General features: G+C 41.6%; 1 protein-coding gene across 10 annotated transcripts in view; it reads left to right on the forward strand.

The window, feature by feature from the left end:
• LRRC1 (leucine rich repeat containing 1) overlaps positions 1–17262 on the forward strand; it is a 126869-nt gene that overhangs the window by 35384 nt on the left and 74223 nt on the right. For 7 of the 10 annotated variants that reach the window (XM_023625101.2, XM_023625103.2, XM_070245694.1 and 4 more), the window contains one exon: positions 9139–9256. In XM_023625101.2, the coding sequence (XP_023480869.1) occupies positions 9139–9256 (118 nt within the window). Of the gene's footprint in view, positions 1–4567; positions 4883–9138; positions 9257–17262 lie in introns of those variants that run through there. The other 3 variants (XM_023625104.2, XM_070245692.1, XM_070245689.1) reach the window with 3 other exon arrangements.

Here is a 17262-nt window from a genome sequence, read left to right on the forward strand (position 1 = left end):
TACTCAGCCATAAGAAATGATGAAATCTGGCCATTTGTGACAACATGGATAGACCTTGAGGGTATTACGCTAAGTGAAATAAGTCAGAGGGAGAAAGTCAAATACTGTATGATCTCACTCATAAGTAGAAGATAAAAACAACGACAAACAATCACAGAGAGACAGAGGTTGGCTTGGTGGTCACCAGAGGGGAAGCGGGGAGGGAGGAGGGCGAAAGGGTGTGTGGCATGTGTGTGGTGATGGACTGTAATTAGTCTTTGGGTGGTGAACATGATGTAATCTACACAGAAATCCAAATATAATGATGTACACTTGAAATTTATATAATGTTATAAACCAATGTTACCCCAATTAAAAAAAAAAAGAGAAATTGTAAAGAGAAATGTTTCAAGCCAAGTAAATGTAAACATCTCTGTTATGAATGCTCAAGTGTAGGCACTCACAATGTGGGAGACTGACTTGCTTCTCTGAGATTTGGCTTACCTGTGGCTTGTTAGGGCCATGTAAAGGAAAGAGTCATCCCCCTTTTCTTTGTTGCATAAAGAAAAGGTTCCTTTGCCCCTGAGTTATGAACATAATAAAAAGTTGTATTTTAAAACAGGAGATTTTTCTTGTGATCTATTTCATTTTTTTTGTCTTGTGGGCAAATACGTGGGCAAGGAAATACATTTCTCCCTGCTTCGCATATAGGGGAAGTGGTTAGTTTTACTGAGGGGTCAAACCTCTTCTCTCATCTCACATTTATGATCTGTTACCTGGCCCATGCAGTAGTGAGGGGATATATAAGCTTTTTGTTTTGTGAATCATTATTCCAAATTCCTAGGTATCTGTGACTCTCTTTTGAATTCCATTCTACGTCTGTCTGAAAATTGTTCAAAAACTTCGAGTTCCCAGTTGAGTGGATAGCGTAGTCGTTTTTGAATTTCACCAACTTCCCTGCTCCTGGGTGGACACCCTTTCCTTTGCCTCTCAAACTAGACCAAGCCCTTTTTCTTTATATGCCTTTTTGCTAGATCCTATTATAAACTTGTATCAAATTTCTGCTACTGCTTTCCCAGTCTGCTTCGGCCTTCCCCTTGCCTAAGGCTTTATCTGGAGTTATGGGCTCTGTGCCCATGATCCTCTGGAAGCTGATTCCATTTCTTATCTGTCTAGCTTTCTTTCCTTTCAGGCCTGCTCTCTCTGCCTGGATCGATCTGGCAGCCACACCACTTCTGTGCTCTTACATGCGTGCTCCTTTCTTTCCCTCTCAGCTCATTCATCAAGATGGATTACAGCATTGGCGCAATTTTACTAGTTACCCCTTTTCTAGCCTAAATCTCTGCTCCCTGTGACTTTGCCTCACTTAGCTAATTAGAATACAGTTTCACAAATGGTTCTTGTTTCCCGCATAGTTACCTGAAAATTTCTTACTCTGAGATGCTCCAACATGGTTGTGCTTTGGGATTTTCCCTAAAGAATGTTATTAACTGGCCGCAGTGTCAGGGAAGCCACGAAATGTTGATGCACCTCAGTTTCCTCATCTGTTAACTGGAGGGAAAAACCTTTACCTGACTGGTACATATAGGGATTCAGTTAAATAAAAGTGTCCATGTATCCCCAGCAGTCTTTCCTCACCAAAAGGGATTCCTTCTTCAGTGATGCCTACCAGTTGTCTGTGTGACTGGGCATCTTTATTGAGCTATAACCCACATACCGTACAATTCAACCATTTAAAGTGCACGATTCAGTGGTTTTTACTATATTCACAGAGTTGTGCAGCCCTTACCACAATCAATTTTAGAACATTTTCATCACCCTAAAAAAAATCCCATAACCATTAGCAGTCACTCCCCATTTCCTAGGCAACCACTAATCTATTTTATGTAATTTTATGCATTTTTGACCCCATGCTTATTATATCGTGTGCTAATGGGATTTTCATTTTTTTCTTTTATGGTACATTGAAGGTATTTTGAAATGCAACCCCATAATTTTTAGAACTAAAAAGAGCCCTTCAGTCATTTAATGCTTATTTTTTATGCAAAGAAACAGGACCAGAGAAGTCAAGTGATTCATTGGCCCAAGGACATTCCCATTCCACACCTCTTTACTAAAACACACTAAAAAAAAGTGCCTTATTAACATGTATTTCATCAGTAGTTCTTATTTTTGAGTGTTTGCTAAAACCCTTTCAAATTCAAATTCTGGGATGTGAAATATGATGATTTGAACAAATCCTTTCAGTATCCTGTGAATATTTCTTGGGCTTTTCCCCTTTCTTTATAAACGTCTCATCTATCAAAAATCATATCTTAGCCAGAGTTTATTCAGTATATTTTCTGTTTAATTTCCTTTAGTAAAGTCATCACTCCGTGATCAAGCATGGCATTTTCTAAGATAATCTGTCTGGCTTTAATATCTGTTCTTCTGTGGCACGCCTGAGGTCGTTCCCTCCTTGTGTGGTGGACTATCCAATCTACCAGATTGCTCACATCCCATGCCTCTCTTCAGTGTGAGCTTTCTTGCTGCTTCCATCCATCAGTAGAGACTGTTTCTCCACCCGCCTGAACGTGGCAGAAATGGCATCAGGCACATTTCAAGGCTGAGGCCCCAAGAGTCCTTGCAGCCTCTTCATTTGCCTCTTTTGAATCCTGCTTGGAGAGCTTCATGTAAGGAAGCCACCCTGTCATAAAGGAGAGTTCAAGAGGCCTTGCAGGGAACAGAGGAGCTCCAGCTGACAGCTGGCACTAAATGCCAGACGATAAGAGTGAGGCCAGGGTGAATCTTCCAGCCCTTCTCACTCTCCAGCTGAAGGTAGTGTGTGAGTGAGCTCAAGGGAAGCAGCAGAGGAATTGCCGGCTGACCCGCACAAATGTGAGGGGGAAAAAAAATCATGCTTTTTTTTTTTTTTGAGTCACGGAGCTGGGGATGGTTTCTTATGCAGCAGAGGCTAACTGATAACATGTGGGTATCAGCACTGTGGCAACATTGAGATGATTAAAGAATCTAATCCATGTGAAGTCTTTGGCTCGTTGCCAGGCATAGAGGATCCCTCAGTCAAGGTTGTGTGCTGTAGAGTTATCATTGCTGATACTGTTTTAGTCACTGTGCTCTCTTCTCCTCCTCCTCCAGATATAATACTGTTGTTTTCATTATCGTTCACTCTCTTGAGTTAAAGAATTGGACGTCCTTGGTGCTAATTGTCTGGTATTTTCCTTCCTGATTAGTAAGTACTTTAAAACTTGAAAAAACTTTTTCTTATGTGAAGCACATACATAGAAAGTACATAAGGCGTAAATGTACAGCTTCTAAGAAATTATAAAGTGAACACCGGTAACTACCTGTCAGGTTTTGCTGGGACTCCGAAAGCCTGTTGCATGCCCTTACTGATGACAATCCTCTCCCGCACACCTAGAGTTTATAGTAATCACTAACCTGATTTTATTCACTTCTTTGCTATTCTTTATACTTAACCCACCTCTGCATGCATCTCTAAGAAAAATAGTTTAGTTTTGGTGATTTTTTTTTCAACGTTATATAAAGGGAATAATGTATGTATTCTTTTGTGTCTGGTTTCATTTGCTGAGTGTTATTTCTAAGATTCCTCCACATTATGACTAACAGTAAGCTTTCATTTTCACTGCTGTTTAGAATTTCCTTATGAGACTATTCCTCTATCAGATCTACTATTGTTGGGAGTTTGGGTTATTTAGTTTTGGGCTGTTATGAATGATTCTATCAAGCACATGCTTGTCTGTGTTCTGGAATAACGTATATGAGAGGTTTTTTTTTTTTTTTTTTACACTGTATACCTAGGGGTAGAACTTCTGGGTGATAAAGTCATAGTCACTTTTTATAAGTGTTGTAGAAAAGAACATTGCCAGATGGTGCAAATAATATATACTGTAATAAGTATTAGTCTTACCTCGAGGTTAGAACCATTGATTTACCATGTCTTTACCAAGGAGGCTGAGCAAAACGGCACTTCAGGTCTCTGGGGACAGGAGTAGGACTGTGATGAGACCTGTGTAGGGTGGAAGGGTGTCAACAGGTCATTGAAGGGTTAGAATCCCTCCAGAAGGGAAAGCTGAGTAAAGTCGGTGTCATTATGGCTCGGAGTTTTCAGGAGTTTAATGACATTCTTTACACTGTTGTCCTCCAGGTGAACCTGTAACAGTGGTTTGTGTTTCCTCTACATTGTGGAGGAGATGTTTGGGCAGTGGGGGACACTTGACGGATCCTTGATCGTACGGCGATAAAAAAGGGCACAGTGCCTTTAGGACTGAGATTTCCTACGTCCTTTTCAAAGCAGAGGGGAGGTACCAATACCCTACCAAAAGAGAAGGAAAAAGAATCTTTCAAAAATGGAGAATGAGAAAAAGAAACATTTTGTGCAGTCAAATTAAAGACTCTGTATCTACTAAAAACATTGGTGGCTATAAGAAGACTGGTGTAGCGTGACAAGCCAAGGCAATTTGGGTTTCTTTGCATATAATTGTACAAAATGTGCTCTTAGCGGGCCAGTGTGCTATTATCAAACATGGTATAGTTGAAGAATGGTGTCTGTGTGCTCCATCACATGATCAGTCCGCGCTGAGGCGCGCTGCCAAGACAGCTACACGAACTGTTCTTCATGTGCCCTGGCTAATCGCAAAGAGAAGGCAGAGGGTTTGTGGCTTGTGGAGTATTTTCCCTGACTACCTGAGGAAGTTGGAAACGTGAGGATTTGATCAAGTATTAGTGGCATTATGTCTGTCTTATAAAAGAGCAGTTAATTCAAAGCATTTGGATGCCAAATTAAGATCCCATCAGGATAATGAAGGAAGGATTGAGGAATGACTGTTTTCATCTTGGGATCCTGTCAGACAGGGTTGTTTTTACGTCTGTGTGTGCTTCCCAGGTTAAGTAAAGTAGTATTTGTGACAAGCTCTCTTTGAGGATGCTTTTGACAGGCAGAACAAAACTTAAATTTGCTTGCTGTTCAGATTTCTAACGGATGTGGGAATTTGCAGGCTGTCGTTTCCACAGACTTGAGACTAACTTATTCACCGTAGATCTAAGTACCTTATTGACTTGATTTCTTGTGTTGTTTCTGAATGCCCTGAATGTATGGAATTGGTGATGGTTTCTGTGCTGTTGCTATTATGCTTTTCCTGGAAAACAAAGTGAGCTTTTTCATGCTTGAGTAAACACATTGATGCATTATGAAACTGTCAGACTCTTTGAACAATTGGCATAAGCTCAGTTATTCAAATATGTGACTCTTTTGAATGGCTTTTGTGTCAGCTAATGCTTTAGTACAACCAGCATCAAGAAATTTCAATACCTTTCCTTAAGAAATTAAATCTCAACTGTATGAACAAAGAAATCCAAAGGATTAGTCCTTTTGTTGAGCACTTTCATTATTGCAGATGGCTAATTGGTAGTGTTCGTTTGCTCAGATTCATAGGTCAATTTATTTTGAAATATCTTTCTTTATTTGTTAAAAAAAAAGAAATAAAAGTTGTTCATGCCTTTTCCTTATCACCTAGCATAACTTCTTTTCTCGTCTTCCCTTTCTGTCTGTCAACATCCACATATACATAATGTACCTGCAATTTTTTTGTTTTTGAATTATATTTGCATTTTAAATCTTTTTCTAGTTCTGGTCTTTATATAATCGTTTTTGTTGCTTTCTTGATATTGGCTGACTTAATAACATACTAATCATTTTCCCTGACATGTATATTTTCCAGTTTTTCATTTTTACTGATAATAATGCAAAGACATGCTGTGCATTGTAGCTTGTTTTTCCTATTTTCAATATTACAAGGACAGGTGCTCAAAAGTATCATTATTATGTCAGTGAACTTGAAAACTTATGTTTTAGGTATTGCCCAATTACTTTCTAAAAGATGGTGCCTTCTTTGTGATTATATAGGTCCCTTTTACAAAAAAAAAAAAGATATTTATTAAATATTAGCATCCTTCAGAATTATCATTTGGAGCACCCTACAATCTTAGCAGAGACTTCTTCCTTTGTAAATTCAATTTCTCTTTTTAGCAAAACAATATATACAGACAGTTTTTTAAAAATCCAGTAAGCCATGCAGTGTGACAGGGAAACAGCCCCCACCCCTGCTCCTTCCACACTCCACTTTCTGGCTTTTGAGAACCCTCAGCTCTTGGCTATTCCCACTGTTTTCCTCCACATTGCTAAATGGCTTGTTTTTACAATTTGATTTTTTTTTTCACTTTATAGTTAGCTATTGATTTCCTTCTGTGAAAGATGATACTTAGCACTTACACTTTCTTTCCCATCCTGTCAATATTGACATAACGTAATTTTGGTTTTATCAATATATAGATATGAAAATTTTATGATGTAAGTATAACCAAATCTTGTATTTCTAGTATGATTCTTATACTTTGTTTTTCTGGAATTAACTCCTCCCTCCTTTTTTGCTTGCGTCGTTTTCTCTGTTCCTCTTTCTAATTTATCCCCAAACAGATCTTCTCGATACTTCCGCACACACCAGATCATCCCTCAGATGTGTTTTTCATTCTTTTGTTCAGGACTTTCCTCTGGCAGCCTCATCTTTGCTCCTCTGTGGACTAGTTGCTCTCAGGGTCTGCTGCTCAGCTGGCGGCTGGCGGGCCCCTGGAGTTCCCTTCACTGTTTTGTCCTGGCGGTTTCCTTTGTCTCTCTGTTTTGTTGATTGTCTGATTTCTGGGTCACAGATCCTCCTCCTTTTAGATTTGCTTCCCCATTTTGATGGATTCCTTTGAAAGGTGTAAGGAAGATAAATTTTTGAGACCACACATATCTGAAAATGGCTTTATTCTGTCATCGTATTTGCTTGATAGTTTGGCTGGGTATGTAATTTTAGGTTGGGAATAATGTTTTCTTGGAATTTTGAAGGCACTGTTCCATTGCCTTCTTACTTTTGAGGTTGCTGTGACTCCAGTGCCATTCTGATTCTCAATTTTTTATGACTCCCCCTCACCCCCTGCCCCCCCCCCCCCAAGTCTCTGGAAGCTTTTAGAATCTTTTTATTTCTGGAGTTCTGAAATTTTATAATATTCCTTAGTACATATCTTTTGTCATTCATTTTATCGGCCACATAGTGGGCCCTTTCAAACCAGAAATGGATGTTCTGCAGTCCCTGTGTTTTTTCTCTTTGGATTACCTATTAGTTGGATGTCATACCTTGTAGACTGATCGAGCCTCTAGTTTTCTTGTCTTTTCTCTCCCATTTCTCCATCTCATTGTCTTTTCATTCTACTTTCTGAGGGATTTTCTTAATTTTATTTTTCACCCTTTTTCTGGGTTCTTTTATTGATGCTGTATTTTTTAATTAATTATTCTCCGCAAAGCCCCAGTACATGGTTGTTTATCCTAATTATAAGGTATTCTAGTTCTTCCATGTAGGACACCGCCACATGACCTGATGAGCAATAAGTAGGTCTGTACCTGGTATCTGAACTGGTGAACCCTGGGCTGCTGAAGCGGAGTGTGTGAACTTAACCACTACACCATGGGACCCGCCCCCATGTTTTTTAATTTTTAAGAGCTTATTTCTTCTTTGAACCTTGCATTTTATGGCATGATGTTGCTTCATCTTCTCTTATTTCTCTGAGGGTATTAATTATATTTTTTGGTTGAAGTTTTTTCTGCTCCCTGCCTCGTATTTTTTTCTTCTGAGGTGTGTGCATGTGCACACTCTTTCTTGTGTGTTAGGAGTTTTCCTCCGGTGTTCAGAGAACCGTGGCTCTGTTTAAATGAGAGATCCAGACTGGAAGAAAACAAAAGATGAGTGGAAGCTGTGTCCGTGGGTGGGGCTTGTAACCTGGGGCTTCTCTGGAGTGTAGTCGAGTCTGCAGGTCTCTTCTTGTGCCTGGGAGCCTGGCTGCAGGGAGAATGGTGGGGTCTCACTGTGCAGGCTTTGTTTCCGCAGCTGGTTTTAGTATGGTGCCTCACCCCTGCCTTTAGCTGTGTTTAGAGTCAACTGTTCTAGAGAGGAAATTTCCAGCCTCCTGCCTGGCTGTGCAGGGTAGAGAAGAGATGGGCACCTAACTCTTCTTTACGTATATTTTTTTGACCAGTTCTCCTTCCTGCGGAGGTACCTGGTTCTGATTTCTTACTGTCTCCTCACTCCTCAGGCTAAAATCTCCGCTTTATTTCAATTATTTTGTTAGTTACCATTTGCTTATCAGTTTTCTAGCTTCCAGGATTTTGTTGCATATCTAGTTTTCTTTCTTGCCCCCTCTGATTTTTAATTGTCTTTGTGCATTTATTCCATATTTTTACACCCATATCCATCTCTCTATAAATTCCCTTAGTGTCTTTCTAGTAGAGTTATTAAAGGGTCTGGGGGAAAAAAGTATGTGCTCATGGTTAGTGGAAGTATCCAGGGCAGGCTGTCTTTTAGATTGGTTAAAATACTTTGTTCTTCTCCACACATCTTGGGAATATTTATGTATTTTCTTTTTTTTTTTCCCCCGAGGAAGATTAGCCCTGAGCTAACTACTGCCAGTCCTCCTCTTTTTTGCTGAGGCAGACTGGTCCTGAGCTAACATCCATGCGTATCTTCCTCTACTTTATATGTGGGACACCTACCACAGCATGGCTTGCCAAGCGGTGCCATGTCCACACCTGGGATCCGAACCGGCAAACCCCAGCCTGCTGAGAACCAGAACGTGTGCACTTAACCGCTGTGCCACTGGGCCAGCCTCAATATTTATGTATTTTCTGATGCACAGTAATCCGTTTAAAAAATCTCTTTGCTAAATGTTTTATTCTAATTTTCACACGTTTATTTCATGTTGCAGATTTAACATCAATTTCCATAAGTAGAAAATGAGACTGCCTACTGCATTGCTTAAAGGAGTACTTATTATTCTCATTGAGTTACTAACTCATTTTTAAAAACTTTTAATTTTGAGATAATTGTAGATTGATAGAGAGTTGCAGAAGTAGTACAGAGACTTCCATTTTATCCATTTATCCCAGTGGTAACATCTTCGCATGACTATAGTACAGTATGAAAATCAGGAAATTGACATGGTGCAATTCTCATTAATTTTTAAAAGGCATTTCTTTTTTAATTTTCTATTGGGCAAAATATTTACATTGCAAATATATGTGAGACTCATGTGAACTGTTTTGTCTTTCAGCAATTTTTCCAGCTGGTCAAATTACGAAAGCTCGGACTTAGTGATAATGAAATTCAGCGGCTCCCTCCAGAAATAGCGAACTTCATGCAGCTGGTGGAGCTTGATGTGTCCCGAAACGGTAAGAAAAAGAACCCACTTGACTTGTCCATTTGTCTCTTCTGATGCTGGCAGCGATTTTTAGTAAATATAGCTGGATACGTGTTGTGGGCCGTGCTTTTCCTGGTGATTGTGTGAAAGCTATATATAAATTTTGGCATAAAATTAATGCCATTATTGAATAGTTTAGTCCACTTACAAGTATTTACCAAACAATTTTCATAGCACAGTTTTTAGATGATAGCTTTCTCAAAGTAGGTTCCGTCTGACTTAGAGAGTTTTCTGGGAAATCATGTAATCCAGCCACCTCACTTTATTTCTCGTGACACTGCGGGCTGGTGGCCTGGTCATCTGCCCAGTGCTTGGGGGCTGCGCAGGCGACGGGAACTGCCCTGGGGAAGGGTTACTGTCTCCTGCTGAGGCTCAGTTGCCTGCTGTGCTCCCATGAGAATCTGTCCCACTGCTTGCTGTTCAGGCGTCTTCTGTCAGTTTAATTTATTTCTAATTAGGCCGCTGGTGAATCTGCCCACTTGAGTTGTGTGGTGTATTTGTGGGTTTATTTTGATTTCCAGATTTCTCTATCATGTGGCTTCCTTCTTGTTGAGCATTCTAATAGGGTATTTATATCCTATTTAACCCCTCCTGTTTAAATGGGTTCCCTGGTGTAACCTTGTGTTTTGTAGCCCTAGGGCACTCCCCCCACAGGCTGGTGCCCTGCTGATTATAGCATATTTGATCAGTTACTTTAAGTTAAAGTGGCAGCTCCCAGTGGTCCTGTCTTCAGTGATGGAATTCAGCTCTTGCTAGGACTCTGGTATGATTTCCTCAAGATAGGCCCCCATATATTCTGAATTACTTATAAAAGTGATAATCCTTTTCTCTCTCTCATATTACATACCTGTTTTGTTCTGTGTTTTGTTTCTTTTTTTTCCTACAAAAATCCATACGTTTCTTCTCAATAAGCCTCAGGTCTGGATCTTTCAGTGTCCTGTCTTCCACAGACACTGCATGGCCCAGGTGCAGTAGTTTTCTGAGGGTTATTATTATAAGGCAACAGTGATAATCAGTACTTGATTGAAAACAAGATGAGGAACAAATGAGTTTCCCCCCCTACTTTTGACAGCTTTTAAGTTGCTGTCGTCTATCAGATCCCATAAATTGCAAGTTGTCTTTAGACCAAGCCATGTGCTTGACATAGGGTCTACTTTTATTTTTCATGGGCATTATTTCTTACCTTGAATGTACTGGAAAAAGTGAGAAAAAAAAAACATTTTGGGGGACTTGTTTTACCGTGGCTTCTCTGGTTGCGGGGAACCCAGATCTGCTTAGGTAATAAAGAGGCGTTCATTGTGAGGATAGGGGTGGAACTGACGTTCCAAAAGCATTGGCGTGGAGCTCACATCCGACACCACCTCGGGTTTCATGGCCTCTGTCTTATCGTGTGTCTGCTTCTGATTGTGGAGAGCAGGTCTCCACTGACCTGCTCTCTTGGAACTGGCTGTTCCAGAACCAATTTGCTGTGGTCTCTTCCCATGCACTTTTTGGCTTCTGCCCCTGCTGTGGCATCTGTTTGCCAGTGACAGATATCTAAGTGAGGAATGGTTGACCCAGGTCATCTTTTTAAGCCAACCATAAGCCATAAGCTACAGGTCGCCGGACACCCTTAAGATCTGCTGCCCTGGGACAGGGGAGGCACATAGTGTAAAGCATGGCACAGCCCCTCAGCACAGACGTCTGTGGGCAGCTTCCCTTACACCGAGTGTAGGATGGGGCAGGTGCTTGAGGCCAGAATGCCTCTGAGGCTACCCTGTATCTCACTTATCTAAGGGGTACATAATTGAAGCTTCTCTCTCTTGTCCTAGGAGTTATCTTAGTTCTGAAGACTGGCTGGCTGTTAGCTGTACAAGGAAGCAGTGACTTTGTAAAATGGTCACTGAAATCATACAACCCGAAGAAATAAAATAGCAATTTTGAAATTGGCATTAGAAAGGAAAATAAGCAGGAATCCAGAAATACTTGAGAAAGAGGAGAAGTATTGGCTTTAATTATTTGGGAGGAGAAAAAACACAGAGCTTGAAAGTTCCCGGTCCCGTTATTAACTCTAATGGGACAGGATGCTCTGTGGGAAGTCGGCCTTGTCAGCTGCCACTTTTGTCAGTTCCCATGTCAACTATTTCTTTTCAAACATTCGTAGCTAGAAAGAGGGGCTCTGTGCCTCCTCCCATGTGTCCGTGTACCTCCCAGCATGTTGATAAAAGAAGCTAGGCTTTCACCTAAGTCAGTGTCAGGACACAAAGTTTCCTCTCCTTGGGGTACCTCTGCTCCTCTCTTTTCTTTCCCATTTTCTGCCTTTCCTTCTGCAGGTGTTGGAGTTTTCTGAAGATCTTTCACCTTCGTATCAGGCTCCTTTAGAAATGCTGAGGGGGAGTTAACTGCCCCCTTTCCTATTGGCAGAGCTTCCTCTGGCTCAGTCACGTGAAAGGGGGTGTGTGTGTGTGGTGGAGGGGGCAGTGGACAGCACGGAGGAGGGTGGCAGGTTCAGGGCTTTCTTTGAGGTTGTGGAAAAAACTGCACAGATGACAGAGCAGAACAAGGTCACCGTTGACTATAACCGACAGGAACGTGGGTCTTGGGCTCCTTCCAAGTCAGGCACATCTCACTGTGCTTCCTCTCTCATTTTTTTGCAGATAAAATCACATTAATATGAATGTCCTAGGTGGCTGGGTAGGTAAATAAAAGCCACAAAGTCTGCAGCCTGAGGGGCAGTGTGAGAACCCCACTTCTTTGTGGCTGCAGGCATTGGTGGGGGTGGGCTCGTGTCTGGGGTCCCCTGTGAGCCTCTAGACTTCTGTCTCCCCAGCCAAGGCTGCCCTGTGAGGATCAGAGGCTGTTCCTTTGAGTCTCTGCCCAGTCCCTGGGTGGTAGCAGGGCCACGGCCCGGGCTGGCCCCTGTCATGGTAGGACCTTTACTGGCTTCCTCAATTCATGATTTTCCAGAGAGTGTTGCTTGACCGTGGAGGAGGAAGGTAGGGTGTTGGTACCAGACCATTCAAGTCCATGGAATCAGTGTCCGTCGAACTTGAACATGCAACGAATTACGTAGGGTCTTGTTACAATGCCGGTTCTGATGCAGGAGGTCTGGAGTGGGGCTTGATGTTCTGCATTGCTGAGAAGCTGCCAGAGGATGCCAGGCCTGCTGGCCCACCAAACACGCTGAGCAGCAAGATCTGAGGCATCACCATCCACAAGCCTGCTACCAGTATTCCTGCAGCAGCTTCCTGTGGTTATGAGCACACACTCACTTAGCTTCTGGCACCCCGGACCTTCCCATGTGGAAGATGGGAAACCTCCGGGGTATTCCTGGTTAAAGGGTAAGATGCTGGAGCTCACTTACACTCAAGTTGACTTGGATTCCAGGAGCAAAATTAGACCTTTCCTGAGGTTCCCTTGCTCAAGTGAGGGAGAAAAGACAAGTTTAGTGTTTCTCTCCAAAAAAAAATCTGTAAGTGAGGAGGAGAGACTCTAGTTTTTACAGGCTCATTTCCTAGGCCAAGAAGAACTGCCAAGTCTTCCAACCCTGACTTTTGTGGCTTTGTTTGCTGATGTTTCAGGCACAAAGTCAAGGGAATCATATGTTGTGTTGGAAAAGAGAAGAGTGAGCTTAGGGAGAAAGAGGGCAGTGCTTATGGGTTATATATAGGCTGTGGGGCCTTGCTGAGGTAAAAGTGGAGAGACTTGGGTTGGGCACCGTGTGTACGGTTTTGTCCCCAGAATGGCTGTATGTGCTCAGCAGAGAGGACTCTGGGTGGGGGCCGGGCTCTGCCACTCAGCACCCGGCTGACCTTGGGCAGGCTCCTCCCAACAGTGCCGGGCCTTGTTATGTGAAGGAGTGGGACGAGGCCCTGCTTCCCTACAAACCCAACGAGAGGCGAGAAAAGTGACAGATTTCTCAGGTCCTAACTTGATAGATTATTTTTTTAATCAGACAAATGGCTAAAATATACATGGGATAAAAGAAACTAGGTGTTTCCCCTTGGAGTATATGAAATTAGTATCAGAACATGCTGTTAAAATGTTGTCTGGGGCTGGCCCCGTGGCCGAGTGGTTAAGTTCGCGCGCTCTGCTGCAGGCGGCCCAGTGTTTCGTTGGTTCGAATCCTGGGCACGGACATGGCACTGCTCATCAGACCACGCTGAGGCAGTGTCCCACATACCACAACTAGAAGAACCCACAACGAAGAATATACAACTATGTACCAGGGGGCTTTGGGGAGAAAAAGGAAATAATAAAATCTTTAAAAAAAAAAAAAAAATGTTGTCTAAAAAAAGCATACAGGGCGTCGAACTAAGGTGTGAAGCAGTTTTCAGTGGTGAAATGCATATGCTTTAATGCCTGGACTCCCTGTCTGTTTTCTCTGCTCACTGATGCGCAGCTGTTCGAGGAAAATGATCTCTGGGTATGTGAGAAGATTTTTACCCCATAGTACTATCTTGCTATCCAAGAATCTAGGGCAGACTTTCTTAACATCACGACTCTTGCCCGAAGGGTTAGTCATTTGAAATTTATAGTCCATGTTGTAATTTAACTTACATCATAGTACTATATCATTATCCATTTAGTTGAGTTTTTCCCAAAGTGTAGGCATACACCACTGGTACCATTAGAGATGATTTTACGTGGTACTGCAAAATAGCAGTTTTTAATATTGAATTATGATGAGAAAGTTATCCTTTTTCAATAAAATTTTGTTCCTTTTGGATTTCTTCTGTAAAATTGAGTAACATTATTGCTGTATTTCTTGCATACATTTATTTTCCATATCTGGGGGTGACAGCTTTATTCACGTTAGTCATTTAAAGAAGTTTTCTTCCTTTACAAATAAATCTTACTCAAATTTAAAAAGATGATTTAAAAGAATGAGGTAAGTAATAGTGGTTACAGGTGCTGTACCAGTGTGGTGAAATTGTGAGGTGGAGCAGGGATGGCTGAGGTTAAGGAGCCGCTGATGAGTGTTCGCAGCCATGCCAAAGAGGTCATGGGTTTATTTCACTGATGAGGCCAGTGATATTTCACACAGAAAAAATGTGACCAGAGACTGCACACCCTGGCTGGTTGCTTTGCAAACTTGAGTTAACAAGAAACCCAAAGATAGTTTCAGTCCAGGTCATCACTAGCTCCAGGACAACACTTCAGAGGAAGTGGGTGAACAGCCTGTCTACCTGCAGTGTCATCTTCCCACAAAGTCTAGAGACTAGACTTTGGTTAAATGCTTGGGTTAGTTGTCCTCTGTCCAGCCATGAGATGCTCATCAGCGTCTGTGGTCTGTAGCTGTGAGTTTGTTTAATGACATCGAAAGCCAAGAGTGAAGCCTGCTGAAATGACCTTGTATAACTTCAAGTCTTGGTGCGCCTGAGGATGCCCTGAAAAGCAATCAGTCCAGTGTGCCTAGAAGTTTCCCTCCTTGGTGATGAATAGTTAGCCTTTATTTTTTTTTTTTGCAAAAACTACACACAGCCACACCACAAGTGTGGCAGAAGCCAGTTTTTACCATGCAGACTTCAGACTCTCCACAGTCAACCATTGTTCCCTCTGCCCTCTCTCACTGCTGAATTTGGGCCCACGGTTAGGGCTCTGTCTAACCACTGCTCCGGTGGCTGGACTTCATGTTACAGTGGGTGAGTTTCCTTGTCACCGTCAGTGTTCAGATATTACAGGAGACATCCAGGGAAGAGAACCCCCCGCCCCCCTGTGCTCCCCTCTGCCTTGTGGCTGGAGAGCCAGACGTTTCCAGGCAGAGCTCGCGTTCCTCCTTTCTGAGTACTGCCGCTTTCCTTCTGTGAGCCGGTCTCTGTCTGAATGTTCACCTTCCCTTTTATCAGCAAGAGGGGTTAATAGAGAAAAAGTCTAACTGCCCTCTCCTCACGTTTTAATTCCAGATAATAATACTTATTTTTAAAGTGGAGGTGGAAAGAAATTGGCCTTCTGGGATGTTTTCTACTCACCTTTCCATGCTACTGACTTTTTTTCAGGGAGCACTGTTCAAAGGTGAAGACGTGTTGGAACCATTTTAAACACTGAGAAAGTTGGAAGAAACTTCACAAATAGATCCTCCCTCTCTTTTTTGGACTATACAGGAACATCAGTGATGAATAAGCAAATCAACCTGAAAATCCAGATAACTCTGTTACAAATTGTTAGATCAGAAGGGCAATTCATACAATCATGCCTTTGCTCAAAATGTTTTTGGAACTCTTTCGGAATTTGTAGTGTATTATTTTGCACGTCCTCAGGTCAGCAGCTTCACTTTTTAGAGTGGATCGTTTTTAAAAACAGCCAAACATCATTTAATGCCAACTTAGGTAAATAGACAGATACCCTAACAATCTTATGTTACTCAAAATCTGCTTCAGACAGCAATTTCAGAAGGGTTTCATAAAAATTTTGGTCAATGGAAACAGCTCTGAGAAATGTGTTAAGGACCGTGTTGGCTACTGCAAAGGGCAGGCACGCCTTTAAATGTATTTTCCAGTCTATCTGCTTTAAAAATACAAAGACAGGGCTTAGAACTTCATGACCCTGTGTCTTCTATCTTAAGAGTCCATTGTAGCTGCAGACAGATTTTTAGAGTTTCTCTTTCAGTATTAGCTGCCTCAAAAAAAAGGTCAAAACTTGCCTATAAATTATACATGAGCTAATATGGAGATATCCTGCACAATAATTCCACTGGTGAAGTGAAGTCTGAATGTTATATTTTCATATTCAGGTAATCTACAGAAATTAAACCTTTGATGTTACAGATCCCCTTTGCTGAGCGTATTTGACTTTCTGCTTGTTTTTCCTTACCATTCCCCCAAATATCTGAGTCCTCTTTGCTCTCATCCAGAGGGGTCTCTCCAGGTGGCCTACCTTGTACTTGCTTCGCCAGGATGTATAGAAGAGTAAACTGTTGTTATTTATTGTGGTTAATTTCCTGTTACTAGAAAAGTTGTGATTTTACTGAATAAGTTGTAGGTTTATATAACTTTCTCTCTTGCTCTTTTTTTTTTTTACATTAGCAGTTTTGTAATAGAGATGGTAACCTCTGAATTTGAGAACAACACCTCTGAATATATTTTTTAGGTCACCAAGCTCTTCAGTTAGTCCCAGGTTCTCTAAATGCTTTGTCTATTTTAAGCAGCTCCTTATCTTCCCTCCGTGTCCCTCCCCACTTCATTCATTCACTCAGTGTTCACATGCTATGCTCTGTGTTAGATGCTGAATTTCTCAAAACAATGGTGGTTTTATGCAGAACCGGCCAAGTTAGAGAAGCAAAAATAATTGAAGTGGTTTCTCTTGAAATAAAACACAACCCCAACACGTGGGATGACAGTTGGTGCTCACTTTTTAATTAGGCAGTTTATGTAAGGTATCGTTTTGACAGTTTCCAGCTCTAAAAGTGATTGAGCATGAGTGGCCATGTTCCTTCATTTTGATTTTGAGGTCACCTGTTTTGTCATGTGAATCTGGCTTGACGCTGAGCCTCCAGGCAGCGGAAGGCTGGATGGCCTCCCTTTGTCAGCATCGGGACTGCAGCATGCTGTCGTGACTACAGACAGTGCCCTGAGCTTACTAAACTAGAAAAGACCCATCTTGGAACGGGATGAAGGAGCTGAGAAGGAAAAAGTGAATGAGGGGCAGTATTAAGAACTTGAGGATTATGTATAGAAATGACTTGATTTTTAACTGAGCTTTATAAGAGTTGAATAAATCCTCAATCTAACGTATCTACTCAATGATTGTGAATTCTTTTTCAGTTTGAAAAAAGCTTGGACCCTGGCATTAAAAAAAAAAATGCTTATGGTTCTCAACTCTAGCCCATATTATCACTAGTTTTTGCTTCAAGCAAAATTTTTTGAGTACCTACTATATTTGTGTAAAGCTTTTTGCTGAATTCTTCTATCCCTTCAGCAGGTAAATCTACAGGCACAGCAGACATGTAAGGAAATGCACATTAACATCTGTTACACTAGTATATGAATAAAGTGCTCA

The sequence above is a fragment of the Equus caballus genome, chromosome 20 (genome assembly GCF_041296265.1).
Source record: "Equus caballus isolate H_3958 breed thoroughbred chromosome 20, TB-T2T, whole genome shotgun sequence".
Taxonomy (NCBI): domain Eukaryota; kingdom Metazoa; phylum Chordata; class Mammalia; order Perissodactyla; family Equidae; genus Equus; species Equus caballus.